This window comes from Myxocyprinus asiaticus, chromosome 8 (genome assembly GCF_019703515.2).
Source record: "Myxocyprinus asiaticus isolate MX2 ecotype Aquarium Trade chromosome 8, UBuf_Myxa_2, whole genome shotgun sequence".
Classification (NCBI taxonomy): domain Eukaryota; kingdom Metazoa; phylum Chordata; class Actinopteri; order Cypriniformes; family Catostomidae; genus Myxocyprinus; species Myxocyprinus asiaticus.
The window spans coordinates 53,425,372-53,445,677 of NC_059351.1; the positions used below are offsets into that span (position 1 = coordinate 53,425,372).

Below are 20,306 nucleotides of genomic sequence, written 5' to 3' on the forward strand. Positions count from 1 at the left end.
ATCAGTTGAAGATGTTAAGAATCAGCCTTGAAGAGGATGTGTGTCTATATTGTCTTCATGCACGGTGAGGAGGATGGTTCGAGTGGCCAAAAAATCTCTAAGGATAACAGATGGAGAATGCAGAAATTAGGTCTTGGGGTCAGAAAGTCTACAAAACCAAAATCAGATATCACCTACATCACCACAAATTGTTTGGGAGGGTTTCAAGCAAAAAGCATCTGCTGTCATCCAAGAACAAACTCAAGTGTCCTCAGTTTGCCAGACACTACTGGAACTTAAAATGGGACCGAGCTCTATGGTCAGATGAAACAAACATAGAAGTTTTTGACACAGGGTTTGTACAAGGTGCTTTAAGTACTTGAATTTGGCTTTTTAAAATTTAAGTCCTGGGAAACCCTTGAAAATATCAATTTTTACCAAGAGGTGCTTAAAAAGTTCTTGAATTATAGAAAATCTTAAAATGCGTTGCTTAAATCATTTAATAAATGAAAAGTATTTATTTATTTTCGGAAAAACACAACAGACCACTAGACCATAGCTGAAGCAGGCAGTGCATACACGGCACTGTCACGTGGCACCTGTTACTTTTGGCAGCGCTGTTCAGAATGGGCCAATCGCAATCAGTTGTTACTGGAGGATTTAAAAAATATATATTTTATAGATACTGCTGTGGTGGATTTAACAAGTATGAATCCTTGCAACTATCAGTTTTAATTACAATTTACTCTCCAGAGTGAAAAAAATTATATGAGATGTAAAGTGTTTTGAATGATTTGAATGCAGATCAATGGAGGATTCAGTTTAGTGCCCACTTGTGTAAAGAAAGCTTTGTGTCTCACAAAATAGGTTACATTTTGGTCAATATCAAAATATGTTGACAGACATGTCCCTTGACTTTTTTAGTCATGAAAAAGCTTTCAAATAGCAAATTTTATTTATTTATTTTTTTTTTAAATTGTATAATTCTATAATTTAACCTTTAATGATATGAAATGGCTTGACTCTGTTTTGCAAATTATTTAGAAAATATACTTGAAATTGTTAATTTCCTGAAAAAAATCCTTGTCCCTTTCATCTGGTACACCACTTCTATGACATGTAAAGTTATTTGTGTATTTATTTTGTACTTATTTTTAATAAAAGCATTAGTACAAGGCCGAACAAGTTTGCAAAAAAGCAAAACAAAATTATTATTAATAATTTAAATAATTTAAAAAGCATGTTTGTCCCTTGATTTCATGGCATTGCTGTTATCAATGTTAAAACCCTTTTTTTTTAAGGTTTAAACAAAAATTAAATACAAAAAGTTGTAGAAAATAATTTTTAAGGTTAAAGTTCAGAGATTGCTTAAATATGCATATAGGAATTTTTCCCAGCATGTTAAAAAGTTATTAATTCACATTTTAACTAATATTTTCACTCAAAAATATTCAGTGTTGTACCCCATTTAACCCTTCTTAGTGTAACTTAGTGTTAACTTAATTCGTTCGTGAAACAAAATTAAATAATAAAAGAAAGAACAACAGCCAAGTTGTCCTTTATGAATAAAAATGAATGTCAACATGTTACAAAATGTTTACCCTCAGCATTTATAGGCAAAAACCGAACTGAATGGAAAATTTCAATATTTTGTAAGTCAAAATCACATATATCTGTTGTGTGACTTTAGAAAACATGAAACACAGCACATGAGTCATATGGACTACTGTTTACGGACCCAGTTATTCACTTTTGTTGGAAAGCAAAGTGCGTTTTAAGGCAGCACATTACAATTGCACATCAGTTTCGTCAAGAAGGAACCAAGAAGTGTTACTGTGAGAGTATGTAGTTAAAGATGCTCATTGTTGTACTTGTAATAAGTGGTGTTTTATAAAAATAAATTAACTGAATGGTTAAAATATTTTTATTTAAAATGAACAAATAAAGAATTTGTTTTAATGACATCTCGAGCATAGTCCTTGAAAACAAATCAAATGTGCTTGAAAAGTCCTTGAATTTAACTTTGAAGCATCCGTACAAACCCTGTTGACAGCAAACACCAGAGATTGGTTTGGCGCACACTGATAGGTAGCCATATGTAGAAATACCTCATGCCCACGGTTAAAAATGGTGGTGGATCTTTAATGTTGTGGGGCTGTTTTTCTACCAGAGGTCCTGAACATCTTGTTCAGATACATGGCATTATGGACTCTATCAAATACCAAAAGATGCTAATTCAAAACCTGACTGCCAGAAAGCTTAAAATGGGCCGTGGTTGGATCTTCCAGTAGGACAGTGATCCAAAACAAACATCAAAATCAACACAAAAATGGTTCACTGAGCACAAAATCAAGGTTCTTCCATGGCCATCCCAGTCCCCTTACCTGTGGGTGAACTGAAGAGGAGAGTTCCCCAGCGTGGACCTTGGAATTCAAGATTCTGTATTGAGGAATGGTCTCAGATCCCTTGCCATGTGTTCTCCAACCTCATTAGGAATTATAGGAGAAGACTCAGAGCTATTATCATGGCAAAGGAAGGTTGCATAAAGTATTGAATAAAAGGGTGGCAATAATTATGCCACACATATATTTGACAAAAATGTTTGTTTTTGATAAAACTTGTATTGTCTCTGCAATTGTTTGATGTCTATTAGAGCAGTGGTTCTCAAGGGTGGTGCGCGGAGTGCCCTCAGGTGGTATGCAGAAATACCCAGGATATTGTGTGTGTGTGTATATATATATATATATATATATATATATATATATATATATATATATATATATATATATATTGTTTAAATGTTTTCCATGTTTTATTTCTAATGTATGATTGCAGTTGTAATATATCTTTAAGATAGCACACCTTTTTCTTTTTTTCTTTTTTTACATCGGCAGGGTCTAGCAATGCCTAAGCTCCAAATTTCTAAATATATATAGTAGTTTGTTTGAACTGGATTGCAAAACTTCTAAATGTTAATATATATTTTTTTGATTTTAGAAACACACTCTTGCTGACTGTGTAAACTACAGGAATATTGATATTAATCAAATATGGTATTGTGTATGTTGCTCACAATCCTTAAGACTATGCTAAAAATGTATATCTGCCAAATGCTTAAAAATATTTGAGTGAACACTAGGTGGTACTTGAATGTTCTGATTTGATCGAAGGTGGTACTTGGCCTAAAAAGTTTGAGAAGCACTGTATTAGAGGATAGATTTTTGTGATAATTTTTTTATTAAATATCAAAAGTATAAACAAAGACTTTTTTTTCACAGCCTTAGTTGCTCATATTTACCAAGGGTGCCAATATTAGTGGAGGGCACTGTATGTGTTTGTGTGTATGTGAGTGTAAAATGTTCATGTTAAAATGTAAGTTAACAGCAAATTGATCAAAACAAATTTAGATGTTTTTTTTGTTGTTGTTGTAAATATCATTGACTTTTGATGCTCTTTCATCGGTAGGACTTTGAATTATTGCATTGAGCAAGCAAATTAATTGCTTTAACCCTAATTGTTTATAAATACCCTTGCAATTTCTGTATGGCAAACTTGAAGTGCTCAGTTTTTCTTATGAAAAGCAAACTGTATAGGCAAACACTTACTATCAAGGGAACATTTAAGACTGTAGATTGAAACTGTGTTGTAAGGCTTAAAGATGGTTGTATGAGGATAACCAATATGGCCCTTAATAATATATTAAAATTGTCCACAAAACTCACTAAAGTTTTTTTTCTTCATCTCTTTAGTCTTGCTGGCTTTAATCTCACTGGTAAACACTGTGAAATTGTGGCTTCAGCTCTACAATCATCAAAGTCCCTCCTGAGAGAGCTGGACCTGAGTAACAATGACCTGCTGGATTCAGGAGTGAAGCTGCTCTCTGATGCACTGAAGAGTACAGACTGTAAACTAGAGATACTGAGGTATTTTTAAGAGCGTTTATAAAACTGACTTTAAGTCCTATCAGTTGTTTCAGAATCCCACATTTGCCCTCTGCCATGGTCCTGATTTACAAGGACTGTAGGATGTTAAAACAAAACTGAACACTTCTGTGTGTAAAGCTCTATCATGTGGATGGCATAAGATAATCACAGGAATGAAATGTGTTAAAAGAAAGACAATGAAACAATGATTTTCATACTGAAAAAGTGCAGATTCTTTAATCAGTAAAGAGCAACAATGATTTCTTTGGTGTTTAGGAATGGAGGCCATCAAAGATAATCTCATCTTCACTGTTGCTGTATGTGTTTGTAGATTATCTGGTTGTATGGTGACAGAGGTTGGTTGTAGTCATCTGGCTTCAGCTCTGAGATCAAACCCTTCACACCTGATAGAGCTGGATCTGAGCTACAATTACCCAGGAGAAACAGGAGTCAAACCGCTCTCTGAGAGACTCAACGATCCAAACTGCAAACTGGGCAAACTCAAGTATGTTATGCCAAAATTTGGCATGGTACATTTGTGTTAGTGCATATGTTTAAGAATAAAACCAATACAATACTTCGTGGAGATGTCACAAAGTGTTATAGGCAAAATTTGAATGGAATTGCAAATGATATGGGCAGTTGTGGTTACTATTCATGGACACATAAATTGTGGCAAAGCTAAATGTAAGCTTTGTGCTGAGTTAGTAGGTTGTAATAAACATAGCAAAATCTTTCATTTTCACTCATGTGCAACTTCACAAAAAAAAAAAGTCTAGAAAAACATCTCAACTCAGGAAAACTTAAAGTATCACAAAAATGAAAATTTTCATAAATTAATCACCCTCATGTTGTTCCAAACATGTATGACTTTATTTCTTATTTGAAACACAAAATAAAATAATTTATTGATCATTTAATCCAGTCATGTTGGCTGAGTTCAGTACAAGAGCAGTAGACAGTGACTCACTTTAATATGGTTTTAATTTAAAAAAAATTCATTTATGTACAAGATGCAAAATGCAAACATGCAATTGAATGTTAGGTATGTTTCAATTTACGTGACAACAAATAGTTAACACAGTTAAAATATATACACTGGTGGCTAAAAGTTTGGAATAATGTACAGATTTTACTGTTTCGGAAGGAAATTGGTACTTTAATTCACCAAAGTGGCATTCAACTGATCACAAAGTATAGTCAGGACATTACTGCTGTAAAAAACAGCACCATCACTATTTGAAAAAAGGGTGCAGGCCTTATGGGATGAATTGCAAAGAAAAAGCCACTTTTGAAAAAAAAAGAAAAAAGAAAAGGTTAGAGTGGGCAAAGAAACAGACATTGGCAACAGATCATTGGAAAAGTGTGTTATGGATCTTAACCCCATTGAGCTTTTGTGGGATCAGCTGGACTGTAAGTTGCGTGAGAAGTGCCCGACAAGACAGCCACATCTATGGCAAAATGTCACCTGAGTATCTGAACAAACTGACAGCTAGAATGCCAAGGATCTGCAAAGCTGTCATTGTTGCACGGAGAGGATGTTTTGATGAGAACTCTTTGAAGTAGTTTAAGAAGTTCTGAAATTTTTAAAAAAATTGTAATAGTAGTTTTTCACATTATTAATGTCCTGACTATACATTGTGATCAGTTAAATGCCACTTTGGTAATTATTAATTGTTGGCAAATTTTTAAAAGCTATAAGTATGTACAGTAAATATATATACAGTTGAAGTTAGAAGTTTACAAACACTTAGGTTGAAGTCATTAAAACTCTCATTTTTTAACCACTCTACATATTTAATATTAGCAAACTACAGTTTTGGCAAGTCATTTAAGACATCTACTTTGTGCATGACACAAGTCATTTTTCCAACAATTGTTTACAGACAGATTGTTTCACTTTTAATTGACTATATCACAATTCCTTTGGGTCAGAAGTTAACTGTGCCTTTAAGCAGCTTAGAAAATTCCAGAAAATTATGTCAAGCTTTTAGACAATTAGCTTCTGATAGGAGGTGTACTGAATTTAGGGCTGAAATGTTCAGTTGACGTTATCGACAATGTCAACAATAAAAAATTGTTGACAAAAATTTTCGTTGTCGAATAGTCATTTGATCTAATTTAACGTAACATGAGACCAGATATGAAACTAATGATACCGCACGAGAGCAGCACTGCAGCTCGCACCTGACTGAGGAGAGGAAGAAGACACAGCTTACAGTCTAGACGCACTCCAAACTTACCAAACAGCTTCAAGTGATGTAGATCGCAAAGTATGAGGAAATTATACAAAAATGCAAAATAACTAAATACAGAAGCACTCCCATTGTGAAATAAGTGGAGCCGGAGCTGCCGTTCCACTGAAGCAAAACTTGCATGTCAGAGCATCTTTAAAGGAAACACCCCGCTGTTATATCTTTAATGCATCCTTTATTAAAGTTCAAATAATAGAGAAGCAGGTCATGTAAATAAGTACAAACTCCAGAACTGGCATATATCTGTGCAGTCAGCGCCACTTCTATGAGTCGCATGAAGTGAACCGATCTGAGGGGGATAGATTGAAACTGCACCTGGCTGATGTAATCTCTGGCGTGGGCACGCCCGTCCCTCGCGCATGTTTGCTCCAGTTAGATTATAACATAATGGCTCGCCCCTCCACCTCCTGCGAGAGCACTGCCCCCAGCCCTCTGTCAGATGCAACTGGATGCAAAATAAAGGGGAGAGAGAAGTTTGGAGCATGTAAGAGTGGTCCCCCACAAAGTGCAGATTTCACTTTCAGAAAAGCTTGTTGGCATGACACCATCCACTGGACCAGATCGGGAGCCTCCTTTCGAGTGAGATCAGTCAGTGGGCTGGTGACGTCAGAGAAACTAGGCACAAACCTTTGGTAATAGCCAGCCAGTCCCAGAAACTGTCTCACCTCCTTTTTGGTCTTGGGCGCTGGGCTGGCCGCGATCACTGACACACCTGCCCATGGCCCAAGTGGAAACCCCAGATACCGAACTTACACCTGCCCAGTTGCACACTTCTTCGGGTTGGCCGTGAGCCCCTCCACATGGGACCGGGTGAACTGATTAGGTTTGAGCGTCACCTCCGGCCCAGCTCTGCCCTCTCGGGAACTACTGTCACCAAGGCCACAGGGACCGCCTCCCTCCATGATTTTAGCTTGAAATTGTAAACTTGACATGCTCTGCCCCTATCTGTTCGCTTAACGTCATAATCAAGATCTCCAGCTCGCCATGTGACCTCAAAGGGCCCTTGCCACTTGGCGAGTAATTTAGAGCTTGAGGTGGGCAGTAATACAAGCACTTTATCTCCCGGTGCAAATTTCCGTAGTCGAGTGCCCCATCATAGAGCCGGCTTTGATGTTCCTGAGCTTGGCGCAAATTCCCCTGTGTTAATTGACCCAAAGTGTGGAGCTTTACTGTGAGATCAAGAATGTACTGAATTTCATTTTTACTATTTCCTCCCAAACTTCCCGTATGACATCAAGCACACAACGCACCACACTCTCCGCTATCACTGTAATGAGAAACAGCTGTTAGAAATCATGTCAACCAGCTTGATGAGCCACACCACTCCCTCTCTCCCGTAGACAGACACACGACCACGCCCCCATCACCGCAAGTGTTGCAATGTGTATCTTATCGTGAAGAAAATCGGCGATATGCAACTCTATTAAGAAGAGAGAGTTTGTTTTTTAGAGAGTTAAAGATGGAATTGAAGTTGATGTTTTGGCTTGTTTTCCAATATGAATATCTAAAACTCCTTTAAAATAAAGTACATTTACTTTAGCAGCTAAATTGCAGAAGAAAAATCTGTCTGAGAATGTTGAATATATTAAATATTTTAATATTTTAAAATATTTATAAACCCTTAAAACAAGATACATTTACCTGAAGCAACATATAAGATATTTTGATTTGCTTTCAGAGAATGTATCTTGAATATAAACTTATTTTGTCTTTACTGCACTGGCAGAAGAATAAACAAGTGAAAAAATACACATATACAAACTTCACTTGTATTCAAGATACATTCTTTGAAAGCAAGTTTAAATATATTATATTGTTTATCAGGTAAATTTATCTTGTTTTAAGACTTTTTAGATATTTTTAAATGGAAAACAAGACCAAACACTTGAATACAATATGATTTTTTGCATTACATTTTTTTGCTGAATTAAACTTAATAAAAAGTCATTTTTTCCCTTTAATTCAATGAATGTCATTTAGAGGTATTTTAAAAAGATAATTTTGTCATCTTTATTATTTGTAAGCATGTTTATTACAACCTTTTAAGTCAAGGTACAAGCTGAATATTCGGTTAAGAGCTAATGATTAATCGTTGCAATAATCACCCGAATAGTTAAATAATCATTCTAATAATCATTAGATTAGTCTACTATCAAAATAATCGTTAGTTGCAGCCCTAACTGAATTGAAGGTGTACATGTGGATGTATTTTAAAGGGGTCATGAATTGGAAAATCAAACTTGCCATGATATCTTGACATATGGGTTCATAGCACTATAAAAACATACTGTAAATTTCAGAACCGAAAACTTCTTTGTAGTCCAAAAAAAAAAAAAGGCTTTATTGAAACCAATGTGCCAAAATGACTTGTTCTCTACTTCCTCCTCACTATTATGTCATAGTGAGGTATTACATCAGCACAGGCCAGCCTCTGCATAAACAGATCAATGCCTACTTTATAGTCGACACTGCTTAGGCCCGGCCACCGGTCTTGCGGTTAGAGCAGAGCGGTGAGATTATTTTTGGAGCAACAGGAGGTTTCAGGATGGCCATGAAGATGTCAAGACATTGCAGTGCCGGGTTATGGGAAACTAGATTTGTTGCATTTGCTTCCCAAGGATCCCAACATTAAGAAAGAGTGGCTGAAGTTTATTTTTAATGAAGTCCCGGATCATGCTGGTAAGAACGTGTTTGTTTGCTCGCTTCATTTTACCGATGATTCTTTCACAAACAAGACACAGTTCGAAGCAGGCTTTGCAGAGAGACTTAAATTAAAAGTTGATGCAGTGCCAACTATATTGGACCCGACAGGAATGTCGCAACAAACAAGTTTGTGTATCTATGTTAATTGTTTTGCTTCGTGTGTTACAGACTGTTAGAGTTGTACTCTATCAATATTGGCGTATACCCTCGGTATACCCACTTGTTTTGCTGCTTCAGAAGTCCATAATCTACTGTTGTGTTAGTTTCCCTTTAATTGTACTGGATGCTGTTTTGTAAAACTGGAGATTCTTTGTTGTAATTGATGCATTATCACTTGAATTCAACCATTCCCCACCCCTGACAACAGTTGTCACCTTCATCATCGACTGAGGGAATTTATGATAGTGAGTGGAGAGAGAGTCGCCCTCACGCTGAAGCAGTATCAGGTCAAATTAATTAACAAAATATGCCAAACGTCCTGTAAAATAAGGAATCGTCCTGTAATTAAGGGAAAAAACTGCGTTCTGTATAAAATTCATACGTGATGCCGTTTGTCCCGTATTTTAGCATCACACACCCAAACTGCTGAGAATGTTTCACAAATCGAGAAAAATGGACCTGAAACACACGTACCTTTCGTGTGAGTTGTGTGAGATATCAGATGATGCTAAACTTGACAGAAACGGCTGGGGGAAAGATCATTGACAATCAGTGGATGTCTTCTGTCGTGTTTTCTGTCTGAAGCAAGATCATTTTGTCAAAATCATATAGCATTCGAGTGCATGTTAATTGTTTCCCACCATTTGGATTGTAAAACACCAGTAAATGCACCTATTCATGACATGCCATTACATTTTATTGCATATATCAGAGCTCGTTCTGGAAGAGAGAGAGGGAAGAAAAACTGCATTACTGCATTCATATAAAATAAATGTAATGTAGGACAGGTTTAGTTAAAACACTTAACATGATTTTCTTACATTTCCCTTATGATAAACACTATTTAGTGCCAGAACAAAACATTAATCCACTGAGAAATACACTATTTTCACGTTAAGCCTTTTCTCTCCCTCTCTTCTTTCTGGTCATTGTATTAAGCATTTTTTATTTTAAGTTTAGTTGGGGATGTTCACACTGAACATGTTTTTGCGTCCATCTGTGCTGTTTTTCAATGTAAAGCATCGTCTCGCACAGGAACGCCTGTAAATATGGGTCATTCCTACAATTCTACAAGTCTCCATTACAAGTGTGTGTGGTATTTATATTAATTTTATCCAATTACAATTTTGATAGGCTTGTTAAAAAGAATAAAGACTTTTTATAATGTTACACACTTCTTTGGGCTTAAAAGTTACATTTTATATAACTGAAATCCTTTTCTATTGCACTGTGTCACTTCCTCATGTCCCAAAAACTGCACGTCAAACATCTTTGACAAAAATAAATGTTAAATCATTGGATTTCTGTTTTTATCCCCACATACAGTTAAGAGTTTATTGTTACATTCTCTCACTAACATGTATCCATTTGTGGAAAATGTGTAATAATTTTAACACAAATTTTTTGTGTGTCCCTTGATTTATTGCGCACCCTGTTATGTCATGATACCATGACCTTTCATTGAAGATATATGTTAGGAAATGTTTTATTTATGTTTTCCTTTATTTTGTGGTGTTAATCATATGTGGTCAAGCATAACATTTCCACCCTATTATTGGAAGATATATGGGAAATTAATATAATTTTAAATTGTCCATATACAGTATTTATGTTAACAGAAATAAAATCATAAATATTAGTTTACAAATATGTTTCAATCACAGACCATGTATTGGCTCATTTATCCACTGAATGTCCACGCTGTTATTGTCCACCCTGATGCTGCCTATTTAACTTGTAATTTAGCTTGACCAGTATGACTAATACAATCTTTAATATGTCCCTGTAATGATGAAACATGAAGAAACTTGTAAAAGTATGTTTTGATTTTCAGAAATGTCAAAGCCGGAATGTCACTGAATTGTAGGAATGACCCATTTACTATTTGTACAGAGTTGCAGTTCCGCAGCTCCCTATACGCAGATTATGCAGTCTACAGAAACAGAAAACCCCCCGAACAGTAGTAAACCACTTTTTTTGGTAGGACTATGGTGTCAGTGAAATTACTAACAAAAATGTATGTTACGAAGGTATGTAAATGTAGCCCCTAAACCCCCTTCTCCCTAAAATTCTCAACTATTTGTAACATTTCTGCAGGTTTGTTATTATGACCTTCTGACTTTGTCAGACAGTTGTATTACCTAGAATTATCAAAACATCTAAACAACCTAACACCAATAGATGAGAAGTTCTGAATGGTTATAGAAGATCCTCTTCAATTTGTTTTAAGTTATGAGATAAAGTTACCATCCTTGTGATTTATTTATTTATTTTATTATTATTTATTTATTTTTATTTATTTATTTTTTGTTAGGTTGTACCATAATGAACACTCCAGAATCAAACAAGGACTACTGAAATGTAAGTTCTTTCTGTTCTCTTTCCTTCTTATAAATGCATGATTTGTCTCAAAATTTTAATCTAACTTTTTGTGTTCAGATTTCTGTGATCTCACACTGGATCCAAACACAGCACACCCTACCCTCTTACTGTCTGAGGACAACAGAAATGTGATACGTATGATCGAAGTTCAGTCATATCCTGATCATCCAGAGAGATTTGAGCACTATGAGCAGGTTCTGTCTGAACAGAGTCTGACTGGACGCTGTTACTGGGAGGCTAAATTGACTGGTGGGGGTCACATAGCAGTGACATATAAAGAAATCAGTAGAAAACAAGGCCGTGACAGTCGGTTTGGCCTCAATGAAAAGTCTTGGAGTCTTTACTGGACTAAAAACGGTAACGTTTGCTCTGCCAGTCACAACAATAAGAACACTTACGTTCCTCCCCCTTCACCCTCCTCTGACAGAATTGGAGTGTATCTGGACTGGCCGGCCGGCACTCTGTCCTTCTACAGCGTTTCTGACACACACACACTCACACACTTACACACATTCAACACCACATTCACTGAACCACTCTATGCTGGGTTTAGGCCTTATCCTGATTCCTCAGTGACTTTGTGCTACAGCCCAAGATGAGGAACTACTGAAAATCATTCACTCTAGACTCATGCATTTACGTATCTATCAGAGACATTGTGTTTTAACGTTTACTGATTGCCCCCAATTTACTTAAATTGTAAGTGCCTCACTGTAACCCAGATTATTTCTTTTTTAAAGGAGGCATGAGTCAAAATGTATTTTTTGTGGTTATCGACATTACGCCACAAATGCTGACTGATGAGCTTAAAGCTGAACTATGACATTTTTACAACATTACTGCCACCGAATGGAATTGCAAAAATATTTTCAAAACAGCTGTCTGAATACACCCGTAATTGGCCAAACAGAGAGATTGTCCCGCCCCTGATGTGTTGCATTGGTCAAATTCATGTTGGTGGGTGGGGTCTAAGTGACTGCTCAAAACAAACAGGAACTATTATAGTGCCACAGACACAGAGAAAATGAACCTCTTCATGGCATACATATAGTTGTCTTTGCATATTAAACTGAGATAGAAGAATATATTTTAACACTGAAAAAAGTTACATACTTTAGCTATAACTTGTTTTGAACATAGAATATTCATTTTTTAATGATTTAATTGTCGATGATTGAAGCTGATCTCTGGGCTGTTATCATTGCAACAGGTCCAAAAACTAAAGCCTGCTTGGGACACATACAGAGTGTGTTTCAGAAAACATTGTATCCATCAAAAATTGAGACATGGAGCTGTTGTTTCTTACAGTAAGAAATGAAAAATGTAACAACATGTATTTCAAATTGTATCAACCACGATGAGTGTGAATATTCAAGCCATAGCCGACCAGCCCTGGATTAGCTAGTTTGATCATTTCTGATTGTACAGTATACTTATACATGTAATTATTTTGATTCATCTTGCTACATATAGTTTGCCATTGTGATATTATAAGTTAATATAAACTATCAATTTACGATGTTACAGCTTCACTTTAAATGTGATAATATATTTCCTAATCCTAACTTTAACCATACTGTCTAATAGTGTCCAATATTATTTCATTCAATTTATGCAGCGTATATAATTTTCACTTGAGTTTTATTGTCATTTATGTGAATATGAATCTAGTCCCTCTCACTGCCGAATAGAAGAGAAAGAGAAATTTTACTCGTGTACAGTCATGGTTTGACTAGGGGAAAAAAAGAGAGAGAGAGAAAAAAAAGATTTGTTTGCGATTTGTAGTGTTCGCTGGGATGTTTCATTGCCCTGTGCATGCAGCTAAAACCACAAATGAGCAACGGACTGTTTTCCTAACTTCATTTTATTGTGTTTGTTTGTTCTCTGTTTAATATGAATCGCTTGTGTTGTTGTATCCCTCACTTGTAAATTGGGTGTAAATGTTATTGAAACACAAAGGAAGCCTCATAGCAATGCACTATTTTTCTGAAAGCTTTATATCCTATGTATTTTAACTAACTGAAGCTCATTATTGAGATTTGTGATGGTAGTGGTGAGACGGGGGTCTGCAAAAAATGTGGGTTGTGAAGGGGGTGTCCTTTGTTCAAAAAAGTTTGAGAGTCCAGTAGATCTGCTATATAAACTATATAAACTGGCTGTATAAACAAATGATTGTGGCTTTATTGCTTAATGTTTTCAGCATTGTTGTTATGAATTAGTTGGAGATCAAAATGGTTTGAATCGATACATTTAAAGAGATGTTCCTTTACACCAGGGGTTCTCAAAGGGGACGGTACCGCCCCCCAGGCGGCCTTCAAAGAATGCCAGGGGGCGCTGAGAGCAAATTATTAGAGAGTGGGGCGTTTATCACTCATATTAATCAAATCTATCACCAAGTTCCTCTTTGCATTAAAACGTTTATCTAGACTTGGAGTATATCAGTTGGTTCTCAATGATATGGGTTGGTATGCATTTGTACCGTGGTTCATCTGATTCTGAAATCTAGTGATGCATCTGAAGTATCTGGTTTAGCAGCGTCAAATACACAGGTGGAGGCACAAACTTGGCTAATGCACCTGTATGGCTTTATTGATGGATAAGGCTCAATGGACAGAGCAGCGCGGGGCAAAGAAGGTGCATTTTTACTCGCAGACCAGTCTCGAGCCCTTAAACGCGTTGCTCTGTGAGAATCGGTGAGAAGCAAGGCGTGAGAAGAGGAAACCATTTTCATTTGGCACAGAATTCTACATCACCACCCTTGAATTTCCTATACTAACACTAACTGTACTTTAGGGAGAAATAGATTGATAATAAATATTATCGTATCACTTCTTCAGCTCTATTAAATTTGTCATAGGCTACATTAAGGGAGTGAGGGAATATCATTGATTTTTTTATATTTTTTATTTATTGTTTTTACATGTGTTTAGAATAGGTCTACTGTTTATCATTTCAAAAATACCATAGTTTGTTTTATAGAAATCATGTAGATCCATGCTTCCATGTGTTTACTATGGTCTTGTTACAAATACCATTGTTAAAACTATAAAAAAATAAATAATGAATATATTAAAATGGGCAAATGCAAAATACACTTTTTTTTTTTTTTTTTTAAGATGAAATAGAAATACACTATATTGCCAAAAGTATTCGCTCATCTGCCTTTAGACGCATATGAACTTAAGTGACATCCCATTCTTAATCCATAGGGTTTAATATGACGTCGGCCCACCCTTTGCAGCTATAACAGCTTCAACTCTTCTGGGAAGGCTTTCCACAAGGTTTAGGAGTGTGTTTATGGGAATTTTTGACCATTCTTCCAGAAGCGCATTTGTGAGGTCAGACACTGATGTTGGACGAGAAGGCCTGGCTCGCAGTCTTCGCTCTAATTCATCCCAAAGGTGCTCTATCGGGTTGAGGTCAGGACTCTGTGCAGGCCAGTCAAGTTCTTCCACACCAAACTCGCTCATCCATGTCTTTATGGACCTTGCTTTGTGTACTGGTGCGCAGTCATGTTGGAACAGGAAGGGGCCATCCCCAAACTGTTCCCACAAAGTTGGGAGCATGGAATTGTCCAAAATCTCTTGGTATGCTGAAGCATTCAGAGTTCCTTTCACTGGAACTAAGGGGCCAAGCCCAGCTCCTGAAAAACAACCCCACACCATAATCCCCCTCCACCAAACTTCACAGTTGGCACAATGCAGTCAGACAAGTACCGTTCTCCTGGCAACCGCCAAACCCAGACTCGTCCATCAGATTGCTAGATGGAGAAGCGTGAGTCATCACTCCAGAGAACGCGTCTCCACTGCTCTAGAGTCCAGTGGCGGCGTGCTTTACACCACTGCATCCGACGCTTTGCATTGCACTTGGTGATGTATGGCTTGGATGCAGCTGCTCGGCCATGGAAACCCATTCCATGAAGCTCTCTACGCACTGTTCTTGAGCTAATCTGAAGGCCACATGAACTTTGGAGGTCTGTAGCGATTGACTCTGCAGAAAGTTGGCGACCTCTGCGCGCTATGCGCCTCAGCATCCGCTGACCACGCTCTGTCATTTTACGTGGCCTACCGCTTCGTGGCTGAGTTGCTGTCATTCCCAATCGCTTCCACTTTGTTATAATACCACTGACAGTTGACTGTGGAATATTTAGTAGCGAGGAAATTTCACGACTGGACTTGTTGCACAGGTGGCATCCTATCACAGTACCACGCTGGAATTCACTGAGCTCCTGAGAGTGGCCCATTCTTTCACAAATGTTTGTAGAAGCAGTCTGCATGCCTAGGTGCTTCATTTTATACACCTGTGGCCATGGAAGTGATTGGAACACCTGAATTCAATTATTTGGATGGGTGAGCGAATACTTTTGGCAATATAGTGTATGTGTAAATCCTAAAAAATAAAAAAATAAATAGGCTAAAATATTTTTGTTTGTGTAAGAAAAAATAACTGGTTTACTTTTTATAGATGTTATATATAACCTTACTGTTGTTGATACGAGTAAATTTACATCTGCATACAACTCAAAATCAAAAAAAGCTTGAGAACCACTGCTTTACACTTTCTTTACAAAATCAAATATTACGTTTACACGCATGCTTGTGTTATTTTCAATAAAGAAGTAGAACTCAAGTCTGTAAGACTGCTGACATTTTTATCCCTAAACAGTTGACTTGATATAGGAACACAAGTGAATGCAAACCTTCATTTCCTTAATCGTTTTTACTGTCAACAAGACTTACACTAAACACAGCAGCTAAAACTCTCCAAAACATTGAACATTACACAATAATGACCCATTATTCTCAACCCAACAAAAAAGTAACCCTAACCTATTTTAAAGTGGTTTATGTTTAGCCCTTTACACAGAATACAGAAATGACATAACAAAATACATTAAAACAAATACAGCATCAATGGAACCAAGCACAAGTATTGCAATACACATAGAACACTGAATATGATATACAAACCAAACCAACATCACTTTGCAAGTTGCCTCCGGGCGGGATCGAACATGTATATTTGTGCTTCAAATTTCTGCACACTATCCAGTGCACTACACTGCCACAAGGTTGACAGTAGTCTCGCGTAGCCTGGACTCCATGGCAGCTTTCATTGACCAAGGACCGCCCATGAGACCGTTTGACCGACATGTAAAACAACCAATCACAGTTCTCTTTGTTCAGCGTCACGTTTAGGGGCGTGGAAATATCCCCACAATAACAGACCGGCGTGCAACCAGTAAGTCATTAGAGTAACCCGCATTGAAAGTCAAAGAATAGAAGGAAGAAGTCAGTCATTTATTCACGAACGTCGCAAAGTTTATAACAACAATGGCGCATCAGTCTCCAAAAGTAGCTCTTAGCAAAACACCTAGGAAATCGGTTGTAAACATATGCAGACTTTGTTCAGAGAACTTAAAAGCATCTAAAACAAACAAACACAGATTATTTTTTGTGACACAAGTTTGGCGATCTGCACCTCTCGCCGAAGTCTATTAATGAGGTACAGCAGCGTTTCCAAAGAAGTTGTACGACTAAACTTGCATATAAATGACATGTGTAGTATGACTTACCGTTTCCGAATGCAGCCCTGCAAGACGTGAATTGTTTGACCGACCGTCACCTGATGTAAACACTGCGTCAACATATGTACAGTATACTGTTAGTAGTAAAACTGTTGTTATGGTGAGTTCGTCACAGAAAGTTCAGCAGACAAGGGGTGTAAAGAGACCTATGAGGACCCTAGTAAATAATATTACCAGGGGATGCTACAATGCTTTGGCCAAGAATTTAATGAAAATTCATGGGCAGTCCCAGTTGGTCATTGATGTGGTCCTCAAGCAAGTTGAGAAGGAATGTCGAATTTTAACAGGCAACAAATTCCATTCTGTAGTACAACACACTACGCCATCGCACCTCGCTGATTTTAAGTGTGAACAAGTGTTGGCTAAATGGAGGACTGCAGCACCAAAATGTATGCAGTTCCTAAAATGTGCAAGTGCAGCAACAAACTTGACCAAGCATAACACTAAAGGAGCAAGGATTCATAAAAGAAGATCCTGGAGCAGAAAGAAGCCAGAGGTGACAATGGCTGGCCTGATACTTCTTAAAGCAAGGTCAAAATGCATGGCATCTCCTATGTACCGAAATTCAATGGTGTTGAAACATGGTGGTTCAAAGAAAAGATGCATTGACAGATTCAATAGGATTGGAGTTTGTGCGAATCACTCAGCAACCCTAAAGAAGATCAAAGAGATTACAGATACATGGGATGCTGGAATTCTAGAATGGAAAAAAGTGTGACAGCCTAAGCCTTGAAGACTTGTCATGGATGGATGAACCAGGTTGCAGCTCTTCTTTCCTATCTGATCATACATACCACCATGAAGAGAAAGAAGTGGTAGAAGTCTTCATTGACACCAGCAGTGAAAGTGAAGGGGTTTGTAAGGTTTGGTCTAATATTTGTTTATATATTGTATATGAAGGACTTCACCATAGGACAAATTTGTCATAATTTACTCACTATGATTTCATTCCAAAGTTGTATTACTTTCATTTCTCTGTAACCCCAAAAAAAGATATAAAATTTGTTTCCACCTTATGGAAATACTTAACATTAAATTAATAGAATTCTATTCTATATCACAGAAATTTCATAGTTATGTTAATATTCTTCTTTTTTTTTTCATTAATAGGAGCTCACAGATCATGACACAAGAGCTTCTAGAAGAACTGAGTCAGGCTGCACAGATGAGTCGTCACCAACTGCAATGGCACTGGAGTCTCAGGTGAGAGTTGATATTTTGCATTGTGTCTATATGCACTGAAGAGCCAAAACATGCAGCCAGTCTGGCACAAACAGTTACGCCACTGTTCCAAAAACACTGAGATCATATTTTTCACCGGCATCATATAATCAAAACCATATTACGCAGGTTGTCATAATGTTTTGTCTCATCTGTTTAAATCTAATTTAATGTTTCAATATAATTATAATGATGTTACGTAGGGATGTCCATGCAATGCTCTATTAAAAACTGATTTTTTATTCCATTAAAACGTAAGTGTAACACTTAAAGAAAAATGGTCATTTTAAGTTTAGTAACTAATTTTCCTCTTTCTCACAGGAACACACACCCAGGACACCTGTGCAGATCACGATTGATAATTTGGATCTCATAGTGACACCACATACAATGACCATCAGCCATCAACGTATGGACTACCACTGGCTGCTGATGGTGGGCAACCATGAACGAGTGAGTGCTGATTTCTTACCCAGAGAGAGCTTTGTGTCTATAATGGATGTACCACTCTCTGAAATTTTAACAAACTTGGAGGACAGACAGATGCTCCACTCCGAATTTAAAGTATTGGTTGGTCATGTAGTAGTTCAGCGTTTTGCTGCATTCAGACAGTTTTCCAACATCGTACAGTGGCACATTCCTCATCTGTACAGTGACAACATGGCACAAAAGACAGAAATCACTCCTCTGGGACTTCTTGAGGTGGATAAGAAGGTATCTGCAGATATGGTGAAAGCAATGCAGTACATCAATCAGCGATACATTCCTTACAAGTCTGATTTAGATAATGGAAATGACATCTCAAAGCCAGTAGTACATGTGATTTTGGCTGGTGACCAACTGACCAAGCAGAATGCTGATGCTGCCATCAGAGCAAAAGCAAATGAAGACACATCATTCGAAAGATAGGAAGGCCTAGTTCCAGTTATTGTGGACTTTCATTGTTCCATGAACTTCAATTACATAATTTTTAAAAGATTCTACAATTCATGTTCACAATGTGATTCTGGTTCTTTGTTCCACCTCAGAAATGTTGTCCACATGACCAATGTGACTAAATCAGCCTTGGGGGACAACTATAGGCCATGCAACACTTTCATCCAAGATGTGCTGGATGCATCCATCATTGCCGTTGGTCTCCATCATTTCTCATTACACACAGAGGAGGACATGCCAGCATCCATGCCAACCTCTTTTCTCTCCAATGAGGAGAAGCAAGATTGGTTTGATGAACAACTCCTAAACATCGTTGACACATACATTCTCAATGAATCTCCAGAATTTCATAACATGTTGCAAGGCAATCTCCAAAATCCTCCACAGAGCCCAGTTGTACCTCAACCAATTGTGTGACAGATGCCAAGGTGCAACCATCCACCTTTCAAAAGACAACATGATCTAACAGAACACTTCAAGAAAGACCATTGCATTTCTGTGTGTGATCACAAAGAAAAAAGTGGTGTCAATGCTGTTGAACAGCACCAAGAAGAAGATTATATACAACTATCACAGTGCCTTCTTAAAGACGGGGCTTTTGGAGCGTGACTTCCAAGACTCTGTGAGAGAGGGGGATGGAAAAAGGACCTGCCGTCTTTGGAAATTTAAAATTCTTCATTTTAAAGAGGCCCAGAGACACAAGTACAGCTTGGAGGCTCTGAAATTACAATTTGACCTTCAAGCACTGCAGAGTCCACGAGTCGGCCACAGAATGATGTGGAACAGAACTGTAAATGTTACTGGGGGTGCTGGCAAGAACGTGGCATTGGATCTGAATTGCGAACATTATGTTTGTTACGCAATCTCAAATCTGGGTGCAAATGTAAATTTCCAAAGCACGCAACAAATCAGCAGAACACTTCAAAGGCAGAGAAAGATAATGGACAATTATGATACAGATGTTCAGCTAACTCCAGAATCTTGGAAACACACAATGGCATCCAAGGAGGAAGACATCAATGCAATGGTCGCTGTACTGAAACAACAAGAAATCTACAAAGTCACACCTGGTAGATGTTATGCTGCTTTTCCGTCATTTAACGCAAATCCACTTCACAACCTTACATCCAGATATTTAACTGGCTGGATTTGGGAACACAA

General features: G+C 37.4%; 2 protein-coding genes across 2 annotated transcripts in view; both read left to right on the forward strand.

Moving 5' to 3' along the window:
* LOC127444816 (uncharacterized) overlaps nt 1-13,570 on the forward strand; it is a 93,907-nt gene extending 80,337 nt beyond the window's left edge. Inside the window, 2 exon segments of the mRNA XM_051704356.1 lie at nt 11,334-11,380; nt 11,459-13,570. Coding sequence (XP_051560316.1) covers nt 11,334-11,380; nt 11,459-12,000 — 589 coding nt within the window. The 3' untranslated portion in view covers nt 12,001-13,570.
* A 2,343-nt stretch (nt 13,571-15,913) lies between these two features.
* On the forward strand, nt 15,914-20,278 carry LOC127445484 (uncharacterized). Its single transcript, XM_051705600.1, has 3 exons — nt 15,914-17,842; nt 18,099-18,191; nt 18,531-20,278. Exons 1-3 carry the CDS (start codon nt 17,735-17,737, stop codon nt 19,116-19,118), a joined length of 789 nt encoding a protein of 262 aa, XP_051561560.1. The 5' UTR covers nt 15,914-17,734; the 3' UTR covers nt 19,119-20,278.
* Nucleotides 20,279-20,306: the final 28 nt, after the last annotated feature.